The sequence below is a fragment of the Nomascus leucogenys genome, chromosome 8 (assembly GCF_006542625.1).
Source record: "Nomascus leucogenys isolate Asia chromosome 8, Asia_NLE_v1, whole genome shotgun sequence".
NCBI classification, from domain to species: Eukaryota; Metazoa; Chordata; class Mammalia; order Primates; family Hylobatidae; genus Nomascus; species Nomascus leucogenys.
The window spans coordinates 27,237,745-27,249,684 of NC_044388.1; the positions used below are offsets into that span (position 1 = coordinate 27,237,745).

At 49.3% G+C, this 11,940-nt stretch overlaps 1 protein-coding gene across 2 annotated transcripts; it reads left to right on the forward strand.

Annotated features, from left to right (window-relative positions):
• Window positions 1-1,710: 1,710 nt before the first annotated feature.
• POLR3D (RNA polymerase III subunit D) lies at window positions 1,711-10,939 on the forward strand. 2 transcript variants are annotated; one of them, XM_030816947.1, is made up of 9 exons: window positions 1,711-1,816; window positions 2,043-2,212; window positions 3,817-3,860; window positions 4,448-4,599; window positions 4,744-4,868; window positions 5,073-5,241; window positions 5,636-5,901; window positions 6,665-6,817; window positions 6,986-10,939. In XM_030816947.1, the coding sequence occupies exons 2-9, from the start codon at window positions 2,048-2,050 to the stop codon at window positions 7,106-7,108; spliced, it is 1,197 nt and encodes a 398-aa protein (XP_030672807.1). In that variant the 5' UTR covers window positions 1,711-1,816; window positions 2,043-2,047; the 3' UTR covers window positions 7,109-10,939. The 2 variants fall into 2 exon arrangements, with proteins under 2 accessions (XP_030672807.1, XP_030672806.1); XM_030816946.1 differs by lacking the exon at window positions 1,711-1,816 and having other exon boundaries at window positions 1,831-2,212.
• Window positions 10,940-11,940: the final 1,001 nt, after the last annotated feature.

The window sequence follows — 11,940 nt, forward strand, 5'->3', positions numbered from 1 at the left end:
GGATCTCTCTACGTTGTTTCTTACCACTCTACATGAACCTACAATGTTCTCAAAATAAAAAGTTTAATTTAAAAAATGTTTTTAGAGATAGGGTCTTGCTGTGTCACCCAGGCTGGAGTGCAAGGGCTGGATCATAGCTCACTGCAATCTTGAACTGCTGAGACTTTCAAGCGATCCTCCCACCTCCGCCTCCCAAAGCACTGGGATTACAAGCGTAAGCCACCATGCCCATCCCAAATATTTACTTAAAAAAAAAAAAAATCTTCTTTTGGCCAGTTATCCCAGGACGGGAAATCTATCCCGGGAATATAACCCAAAAGAAAACAAAAACAAAAACATAATTTAAAAAAAGCAAGTCGAATGTACCAGAGATTCACTACAGCATTATTTAAAACAGGGAAAAAAGAAACAATCAGGGAAATACTTAAATCGTGATACAGCCATTGGAGAACTACGCAGTCTTTGATGCCGCAACAGATAAATGTTATTTGAAAAAGGAGGATAAAGGCCAGGCATGGTGGCTGATGCCTGTAATCCCAGCACATTGGGAGGCCGAGGCGGGTGGGATCACTTGACCTCAGGAGTTCAAGACCAGCCTGGGCAACATAGTGAAACCCCGTCTCTACCAAAAATACAAAAAAAAAAAAAAAAAAAGAAAGAAAAAATTAGCCGGGCGTGGTGGCATGCACTGGTAGTCCCAGCTACTAGGGAGGCTGAGGTGGAAGCATGGCTTGAGCATGGGAGGCAGATGTTGCGGTGTGTTGATTGCACCACTGCACTCCTGTCTGGGCAACAGAGAGAAACCTCGTCTCAAAAAAAAAAAAAAGAAAGAAAGAAAGAAAAAAAAGAAAAAGGACACGAAATTGTGATACGACAACTCTGTGAAGACTACTAGATACATCACAAAATTTTTAATAGTAATACTCTACGTGGCATTCTGGTAGAAATGATTTCCTTTCCTCAAACTCCCCGTAATATTGTTACATGGTTTTTATACGGTCTGGGGAATGGGGGATAACAATAAATGACACTTTTTATGTTAAATCACAAACGCTGGAGTCAATAAAAGTTCTCTAAATTCCTCCAGCAGTAGAGCAAACTTGGTATTCCAATTCCCTCCAGGCTTTGACCAAGAGCGCACACGAGGGCCACCGCCTTCGTGATCCCAAGCGGGTGTGACTGGGCACCGGTTGGTCCATTGCGGCTGTTCCAAGCTGCCCCCACAGCCTCACCCCAGGACTCCACCAGGAGCACAGGGAAGGGGTCCCCGAAAGTGGGCGAGGTCGCTGCCCGGAGGTAGTGACCACTCCAAGGTCACCATGGAGAACCCGCAGACAGGGCTCGGCGTGGCCCAGGACTCCCCGACTCTAAGTCCAGGTCTCACTCTGCCCCATCCCGAGCAGCTACCCCCAAGCTCCCAGGGGCTCCGCCGAGGCGAATCCTCACATTGCGGCGTGGTGGCCGACAAGACCCGGGACCCTGATCTCGGCGCCTCCAAGCCACAGCCCGGAGACCAAGACCCCCGAGCGCCGCACCAAAGCGTAGCCCATACCAGTCACCTCATCCTTTTTCGCCCTCTCAACCCAGCTTTTCCCGACTCCGGGAAGAACCGGGAAGAGAAGGCGGAGGGGAGCGAAGCGCCGCCTAATAAATACTGTGGCCCAGTCCCGCCCCCGGAACGTCACTTCCGCCCCGCGCCAAGATGGCGGCGCGCAGGCCGTGCCACGCAGACTTCCGCCCGGCGCGGAGACCGAAGGCTGGCGGCGGTTCGCGTCGCAGGTGAAGTCGTGACGCGCAGTGTGGAGCCGCGGCCCGGGTGCGTCCCTGCCTGGTTCCTGGGCAGGGTTCCTGGCGAGAGGGCGTGTTGCGAGCCAAAGGCTCTCACCTGGGTGGTCCCGGGAGTCTCGCCACGTGGGAGGGGAGGAGCTGAGAGGCCACTGGAGGGACGCACCGACTGGGGGACCGGAAAGCAAGGGGGTGGGGTTCCGCCAGGGTCCGCGTGTCAGTCCCCTCTGGTGATCTCGTCGCCCCTTCTCTCCCAGGCAACATGTCGGAAGGAAACGCCGCCGGCGAGCCCAGCACTCCGGGAGGGCCCCGACCTCTCCTGACTGGGGCCCGGGGGCTCATCGGGCGGCGGCCGGCGCCCCCCCTCACCCCCGGCCGCCTTCCCTCCATCCGTTCCAGGGACCTCACCCTCGGGGGAGTCAAGAAGGTACCCAACGGCGCGTTTCTAAAGAAACTCAACTACCTTGAATTCCAAGCCCCGGGATTCAACTAATGTTTGTGTAGGGCCTACTGTGTTTCAGGACTGTCGTTGGGCCTCAAGCTTCCCCCTCTTTAAATTCTAGGGAGCCTGTCCTACCTTCAGATCTAGGTACTGAGTACAAGATGTTGAAATGACTCCCAGAGGTGGTTGAAGGACAGAGAATCCTAATAAGTTAAAGTCGTTCAAAAGCAATTTGAACAGTGTTTATTTACTTTTATTGTGTGTTTGGACATCTTTAAGAAACCCATGAAAGCCAGACAGGCATAAACTTCGCAGTCTTAGAGGGTTCAGAATTCACCATCTCAGTGTGCAAACTTGTTATCTAGAGTATGATGAATCCTAGGCATGGCATTCGAGGCTCTGTGGCCTCTCCCATGTGTATATGACTGTGGATGTCAAGAGTAGCCCAGAAAGGGGTGGGGTCAGGATGACAGAATAATAAAGCAGGTTTTTGTTTTTGTTTTTGTTTTTTTTGAGAGGAAGTCTCGCCCTTGTCCCCCAGGCTGGTGTGCAATGGCACGATCTCAGCTCACTGCAACCTCTGCCTCCCAGGTTTGAGCGATTCTCCTGCCTCAGCCTCCTGAGTAGCTGGGATTACAGGCGCCCGCCACCATGCCCAGCTGATTTTTGTATTTTTAGTAGACACAGGGTTTTGCCATGTTGGCCAGGCTGTTCTTGAACCTCTGACCTTGTGATCTGCCTGCCCGCCTTGGCCTCCCAAAGTGCTGGGATTACAGGTGTGAGCCACCACTCCCGGCCGAATAAAGCAGTTTTTTTTTTTTTTTCTTTTGTTTTTAACGGAATCTCTTTCTGTCGCCCAGGCTGGAGTGCAGAGGCACCATCTCAGTTCACTGCAACCTCCGCTTCCCGGGTTCAAGCGATTCTCCTGCCTCAGCCTCCCGAGTAGCTGGGATTACACGGGCCTGCCACCGCGCCCGGCTAATTTTTGTGGTTTTTAGTAGAGATGGGGTTTCACCATCTTGGCCAGGCTGATCTTGAACTCCTGACCTCGTAATCCACCCGCCTTGGCCTCCCGAAGTGCTGGGATTACAGGCATGAGCCACAACGCTCAGCCATAAAGCAGTTTTTAAAAACCTAACTTTGCCTTGGAAAATTGTGGTGACAGTCCATAATCACCTGATTGAGAGTGTTGGCAGATCTATGGCCTTCCCTACTTAGGCCTTGCTGCTAGAGCTGTTCCCCCATGATACTGACTGGTCTCTATAGCAGTTTGAAGATAAGAGGTGAGACCAGAGAAATTCCTTTGCTTTTAGAAGTCCCAGAGGATCTTCTTTCAGAGGCAGAACCTAAGGCTGCTGGTTAAAAGTGGGTTTTGGTGCCCCTTCTATGTGTAACTCCACTGCCACCACACTATGATATTCCTCCTTTTCAGGCACGTGTATCTATAAAACTGACAGCACTGTGGAATGTGCCAAAGAGAGCCATGGTGGCCTTGGTCTGTAGAAGATGCCCTTTGGGAATTTTTATTTTCCTCTGTACTTTGGGGTCAGAATCTAACCACATCAGTGACTCCTGTATTTTGCTTTCAGAAAACCTTCACCCCAAATATCATCAGTCGGAAGATCAAGGAAGAGTAAGTAGCTAGGCCTTCTGAATACTTGCCCCTTATTTACTTGCTCTGAATTTGGGGCTTTGGGGGAAATAACTAGGTTTGTAGCTCTGAAATTTAAATTTATATCTTTAGTTCTTTTCACTAGTGATTTTCAGCCCTGGTTCGTAGGTGATTCTGAAGCTTTAAAAAGTAAATAAATAAATAAATACTGGTGTCTAGGGTTCCATCTTTAGAAATTGTGATTTAACTTGCTGGCAGTAGAATGGAGTGATTCTCTTTGATGCCCGAGTTGAGAGCCAATAGTTTAAACAAAGATGTATCACACTTTCCCTGAAGTTCCTTTGCATTTCTGCCTTCCTGCTTTCAGTCCCAATGCAAACAAAAATCTACATTTTTGGACAAGAAGGTAAAGTAAAGCAAACTGAAAAAATCCTGCCTCATCAAGGAAGTGAGAAAAGTGCTAGAATTAGGATTGGATTCTGCTTCTCGTGGTGTAATTATTGGCTCAAACTCTCCACTGTCTTGGAGTGAAGTGGTATGGGAGAGTAAGGCCAGTTTTTGGAGACACAGTGAGTGAGTGGTTTCCCTTAATCCACTTTTTTTTCCAGGCCCAAGGAAGAAGTAACTGTCAAGAAGGAGAAGCGTGAAAGGGACAGAGACCGACAACGAGAGGGGCATGGACGAGGACGAGGCCGCCCAGAAGTGATCCAGTCTCACTCCATCTTTGAGCAGGGCCCAGCTGAAATGATGAAGAAAAAAGGTATAAGGAAGGAATCAGTGAATTTCAGTTCAGACTGCCCAAGAGAAGGGCGAGAGCAGTGGAATTTCCCCACTCCCATTGCAGTTTTCCTTGCTGTTGGCATCTTCCTTATCGATCCCTAGTGACCTGGGTGATTTCCCACAGGGAACTGGGATAAGACAGTGGATGTGTCAGACATGGGACCTTCTCATATCATCAACATCAAAAAAGAGAAGAGAGAGACAGACGAAGAAACTAAACAGATCTTGCGTATGCTGGAGAAGGACGATGTGGGTACCAGGAGGCTGGGGGGAAGGGGTTTCCTTGTGGCTGTAGAACAGGGCTTCTGGGAAGCCAGGTGAGGGGTAGAAGAGCTCACTGATGTCCTGGAATCCTGGGGAGCAGCAGGAATCTTTGGTTAGAAAGGGACTAAAGCAGACCTTGATCCAGGTGCATGTGCTAGCAGGCTGGATGACCCAGACTCTTTTTGGCAGTTCCTCGATGACCCTGGCCTGAGGAACGACACTCGAAATATGCCTGTGCAGCTGCCGCTGGCTCACTCAGGATGGCTTTTTAAGGAAGAAAATGACGAACCAGATATTAAACCTTGGCTGGCTGGCCCCAAGGAAGAGGACATGGAGGTGGACATACCTGCTGTGAAAGGTACTCTGTCGGTTAACTTCTCATCTCCAATTCCATGGCTGCTCCCCAGGAATCCCTCGCATGAGGCATCCCTTGCATGTGCCCCTGACTGCTGCTCATGAGCAGATCCTCCCATTCTGGCTGTAAGATACGTGAGCTGAACAAAGATGCTCCATTCTCCCTCGCAGAGGGTTCCTGTGTTGACAGGGAGCGGTGGGCCCAGCCTCAGATGTCCCTTTCTAGATAAGTCACGTGAGACTTGAACATGTAGTCTCTTGCTGCTCTCTATAACCGGTGCCTCCTTCCCACTCCCTGGCTGAGTGACAGTGGAGCAGACAGGGGCAAAGGGCTGCTAACAGTGAGCTGGTATGGAGGGTGGTCACATCATAGCATTCCATGTCTATCACCCGGGCAGTGAAAGAGGAGCCACGAGATGAGGAGGAAGAGGCCAAGATGAAGGCTCCTCCCAAAGCAGCCAGGAAGACCCCAGGCCTCCCAAAGGATGTATCTGTGGCAGAGCTGCTGAGGGAGCTGAGCCTCACCAAGGAGGAGGAACTACTGTTTCTGCAGCTGCCAGACACCCTCCCTGGCCAGCCACCCACCCAGGAGATCAAGCCTATCAAGACAGAGGTGCAGGGCGAGGACGGACAGATGGTGCTCATCAAGCAGGAGAAAGACCGAGTATGCTCAGACAGAGGCCTGCAGGAATCGAGTCGGGGACCGGGAGGGGAAGTGGTGACCCGTAGTGGGAAGCAAAGCCGTGCCACCCTGGCTGAAATGGGACAATAATGGGTGGTTATTCTTGATGCCTGCAAGAGCCATGGGGCTTTGTACCTCCAACCCCAATTGTGTGTGTGTTGTGGGTGTGTGTTTTCACTTCTTATAAGGAAATATTTCAAACACAAATGAGAGAACATATGACCAGCTGCGGTGGCTCATGCCTCTAATCCCAGCACTTTGGGATGCTGAGACGGGAGGATCAGTTGAGCCCAGGAGTTCGAGACTAGCCTGGACAACTGGTGACACCATGGCTAATACAAAAATTAGCCAGGCATGGTGGCGTGTGCCTATAGTCCCCGCTACTTGGGAGGCTGAGGTGGGGGAATGGCTGGAGCCCAGGAGGCAGAGGTTGCAGTAAGCCTAGAACACGCCACTACACCCCAACCTTGGCGACAGAGTCAGACCTTGTCTTAAAAAAATAAGAGAATGTAAACCGCCATGTACCAGAACTCAGCTTCAGCAGTTACTGATGTTTTGTCATTTATGTATTTGTTTGCTGTAGGTTTTGTATTTTAACCATAGCAGACAGCCCTAGGAGAAGGCACTCTTCGGGGAGCTCATTTTGACCTTTGCTGTGCCTTTCTCTTGGGGAATAGAAGGGGGTTCATTAAAGATGGAGGAAAGAGCTCCTAGCCCAGTGTCCATCCTCTGGTTTTCTCCGCAGGAAGCAAAGCTGGCAGAGAATGCTTGTACCCTGGCTGACCTGACAGAGGGTCAGGTTGGCAAGCTACTCATCCGCAAGTCTGGAAGGGTGCAACTCCTCCTGGGCAAGGTGACTCTGGACGTGACCATGGGAACTGCCTGCTCCTTCCTGCAGGTTAGAGCCTCCTTAGGGCCAGGGAGGGACCCTTTCAGAAGTGAAGGAGGATTGAAGAGCCACTGCTAAATAAGGGAGGGGCTTTCTGGGAGTATCATGTCCCCATTCACAGCTATACACACTGGGCATGTGGTGGTGGTTCTCATCACTGTCTCTGTCAATTGGCAGGAGCTGGTGTCCGTGAGCCTTGGAGACAGTAGGACAGGGGAGATGACAGTCCTGGGACACGTGAAGCACAAACTTGTATGTTCCCCCGATTTTGAATCCCTCTTGGATCACAAACACCGGTAAAATGAGCAGATGGAGGAGGACGGCGCCTGTGCCCACGGCTGCCGCCTGCTCCAGACATTTTGTTCTTGAATCTGTGAGACCCAGAAGGGGCCCACTGGGCCCACTCACTCCAGCCTTTGGCAGCCATTGTTCCAGGTCCCCCAGGGCTTCCTCCCACAGCAGCTGTGAATGGTACAGTGACCTTCCTGCAGTGTGGAGATGGCACATCCTTGCTGCTGGGGACTTGGCCCTGCTATTTATTTTTGTATTTATGTCCTAATCTCTTCCACTGACGCATCCTCCAAGGGTAGATGGGGAGGGTCTGTGTGAAGGGGCTGGCTTCTCTTGGTGCCTGCTGGGTCACAGGGGCAGGAAGCGTGAGGACTGCAGCTTCTGCTGGTGCTCCCTCCTTCCTCCCGGAGGAAGCATAGGAGAGAGAGCAAGGATTGAGTCTGAGACTTAAGCACTCGGTCCCAGCTTGCCAGTTGCTGGTTCTGTGTCCTTGGACAAACTACCTAACCTTTCTGAGCCTCCTGTTCCTCATCTGACACAAATGGGGATGATACCTACCTCCAGGGTTGGCGTGAGGATTCATGGGCTATTATAGATAAAAACTGCACAAGGCCAGAACCAGCAGGCACTCAATAAACGTTCACGTCCTTTTTCTCTACCTGAGTCTATTGTCAAACAAAATAGAGATTCTAAGTCTCCCAGAAGCAGCGACTAGAGCTGCTCCCGTCCCCACTCTTGCCCCTTCCTGCTTTATATCCCGTCCTCACCCTGGGCCTGATGCCCTAAATTTACGGTGTCAGGCTGTTCTACGCCTTTTTCTCCTGGCTCCTCTTAGCCAGGTGCCTCCTGTGTGAGTTACTGTAATAGCTGCAGGTAATAGATAGGAAGAAGTCAGAGACCCCTCCCAGCACCCTGCAAAAGTCTTTGGGGGACATGTTGGGCCCAGGACATGTTCCCTGCACTCTTTCCTTTGCAGTTATTACTCATGTATGAGCCGAAGTCATATATTGCTAACAAAAAACTAAATCCTTCGTAAGAGAAGTTAGGGATGTATTGAATAATGGCCTCTTTGACACTTGGCCAATGATGCCCACTTCAAAAACTTTGGGTTTCAGAGGCCTGCCTTTTCTCCTGTCCTAGCACTGCCAGAGCCACCTACTTAGTGTTACTTTTTTGGGTCTGTGATCCTGTTCCCTTTACCAGGTCATTGTACTGTGTTGTCCCTGGAGGAACAGCTTCTCCTCTTGTCTTGACAGTAGGGCTGGGGTTTTCCCTGGTTCAGATGGGGAGACGTTTGCAGGTTAGAAAAAGGCCTCATGTGGCGGCGTGTGTGGCTGTTAGACACTGATGGCACAACTTTCCTTTGCTGGCATCGTGGCACATGACCTCTGGGACAGTATGAACCACAGGGGCTCAGGAAGAACCACTTCCCCTCCACCCCCATCCCTGATTCCTAGTGGCCCCTTAGATTTTGGGTACATCTTCCTTCAGGCTCACCTTCCTTCTTTTCAAAGTTCCTCAAGCCTGTTACTCATTTGTCAAGGCTGAGCTTTTCCTACAAAGCCCTCAACCTGCCCAGCCAGTAGCTGTGAGGCTGACTGAATATTTGGTGACCATATCACCCTTTCTGGTGCTGAAGCTCATGTCAGCTCCATTGGATAATGTTGTTCTGGGCTCTTCTCACTGTAGAGGACTGGAGCAGAAAGGGTTCCTTGGAAACCTGTGCTGGGAAGCCCTCTTTGGTCTAAAGCTAAGCTTTGGTTAACTCTGGGCTCCAGCCCTTTCTTCCTTTAAATAGCTGATGCACGGCCAGCAGGTCTCCATTCTCATCCTCTCTTTCTGTTCTGTTTCTTTGGTTCAGAAATACTCTTCTGCTTTTTTTGGACGAACTCAATGGCCCGATGTTAAATATTGGGTATTTTTTAATCTTCAGTTTTCTGACCCTTCCAAGAAAGTTTGAGGAAGAGCATGTACTACTGCTTTCATGTTCATTTCGCCCATTCAGATGTCTTGGCTTGAACCTTATGACTCTGTATCAAAGTCTGCACAACCTGTCTCTAGATCCCTGATGCACAAATTAGGTCTTATTAATAAGTGTGGGAAAAGAGAGGAGAGTCCACCTTCTTGGTCGGGCCCCTGAGGCATGCGTTTCTACCAAGGAATATAGACAAATGACAGAGAAGAGCCCAAAGCCAAATTTATACATGAGTGCAAGTGGATGCAAATTTGTTGCTCCCTGCATCTGTGTATATGCTTTCTGTTAAATACAGAAAGAAGGAACAATAGGCTTGCACACTTTTCTAACTACATGTTTAAGCGGCAGAGTCCGGGCTGTCGAGTCACGGTTGGGTTTGAATCTGACTCCACCAGTAAGTGGTTGGAAAAAATCACTTACCCTCTTTAAGCTTGATTTTATTTATTTTATTTTATCTAAGAGTGAGACAGTAGTAGCTTAATAGGGTTGCTTTTAAATTAGAGTGAACATGAGGCATTTACTCAGTGCCAGACAGATAATTGCCTATAACAGGACGTGATCCGCACAAGTAACAGAAAATTAGCCTGACGGTGGCTTAAGCACTGGGAATGTTTATCTCACATAGCAAAAAGTCTGTAAATAGATGGTTCTAGAGTTGGGTGGAAGCCAGAATGTCATCAGGATTTCCTTGGAACCATTTGCTTTGCCATCCTCAGTATTGCATAATGGCTGCTCCTGCGCCAAGCATCATTCTGCAAATGATGGTGTCTACAGCCAGAGTGGACATTAGTACAGGAGTGTTCTCATTCTGCCCTCATCCGGGAAGAACCATCAGCAGCTCCAGCAGCCTCGCCCGTCTCTTTATAGAGTGGGGCCGTGTGCCCACTCTTGGACCGGGCCCTGGCAAAGGGGGATGGGTTGATTAGTGTTTCCCCTGGTACTGAGCACACTTGCCCTAGAGTTGGGATTTTGTTAGTAGGGAGGAAGCTGGACTGGCAGTTGGATAGACAATTCATAGTAGCTGCTGCCATGTTCAAAAAATGCTACGATGTAAAATCATTAAGAATTCATCTAGGCATAACTTTTTAAAATGTTCAGTCACCTTTTATTCTACTAAAATCAATTTTAACATTTTAGTGTATATTATTTTATTTTAGATTCAGCAGGTACATGGGCTTGTTAGTTTTGTTTTGTTTTGTTCTGTTTTGTTTTTTGAGATGGAGTCTCACTCTGTCACCCAGTGGTGTGATCTTGGCTCACTGCAACTCTGTCTCCCAGGTTCAAGTGATCCTCCCGCCTCAGCTCCCCAAATAGCTGGGATTACAGGCACGCGCCACCACACTCGGCTAATTTTTGTATTTTTAGTAGAGACGGCGGTTTCACCATGTTGGCCAGGCTGGTCTCAAACTCCTCACCTCAAGTGATCTACCTGCCTCAGCCTCCCAAGTGCTGGGATTACAGGCGTGAGCTACCGCGCCCAGCCACATGTGCATGTTTGTGTATATTGCGTACTGGTGGGGATTGGGCTTCTGTCATACCTATCACCCAAATAGTGAACATTGCACTCAGGTAACTTTTCAACCCTTGCCCCCACCCCCACTCACCCCCTTTTGGAGTGCCCAGTGTTTACTATTTCCATCTTTATGTCCATAGGTACCCATTATTTAGCTCCCACTTATACATGAAAACATGTGCTATTTGATTTTCTGTTTCCGAGTACACTTAGGATAATAACCTCAAGCTCCATCCATGTTGCTCCAAAGCACATGATTTCATTATATTTTATGACTGCTCATGTATATTATTTCAGCCTCCAAAATTTTGTATGTTATTTATAATGATATAAATTATGTGGTTTTATCATGTACTCTATCTCACTCAGAAATACATATAATTCTTCATTCCCAGCTACTCTGGAGCTGAGGTGGGAGGATCACTTGAGCCCAGGAGTTCAAGACCAGCCTGGGCAACATGGTGAGACCTTGTCTCTGAAAAATAAATAATACACACCCACATGCACACACATCCAATTCTTCCATGTTAATGAGTATCTTGTGTTTCACATACTTCTGAATTAGCTGAAGGAATTAAAGGTAGCACCTTTTAATCCTCAGACTGCCCTGCGTGGTCTGATTGAATTGGGCACTCAGCACTAGGCTCTTCAAAGGGAAACAGGCTTCTTTCTTAGGACGGTGCACAGTGAAAGAGTGGCACCCACGCTGTTCATCCAGTGCTCCAACCCCCAGTCCTGGTGTCAAGATACTTCCACATTTGGGGCATTTCCCCTCGAGATGGCTGTGGCTAGCGACAAATGATGTGAACACCTCTCTTGGATTGTGGTTCGGCTGCACAAGGCCCCACCAGAGTTCTACAGGTGGAGTGTGGGGCCCAGAAGAGGCTCAGGTCTTAGGGATGTCATCTGAAAAAACAGAGATGGTGATGGGACGCCAGCTCTAGGAGCCCTCTGCATGGCCACTTTGTGCCTCAGCTCTTCTAAAGCATTTCTTCTGTTCCCTTCCATTGGGGTAACCACTGATCTGTCTCCCCAAAAACTGAGTCAGAAGTTGGACTTTGTTATTTGGCTCATCTACATTTAAGATATAGTGAGAAAAAAAATGCAGTCTTTACATCTTAAGAAAGCTTACATGGGCCGGGCACGGTGGCTCATGCCTGTAATCCCAGCACTTTGGGAGGCCCAGGTGGGCGGATCACCTGAGGTCAGGAGTTCGAGACCAGCCTCAACATGGAGAAACCCCGTCTCTAGTACAAATACACAATTAGCTGGGCGTGGTGGTGCATGCCTGTAATCCCAGCTACTTGGGAGGCTGAGGCAGGAGAATTGCTTGAACCTGGGAGGTGGAGGTTG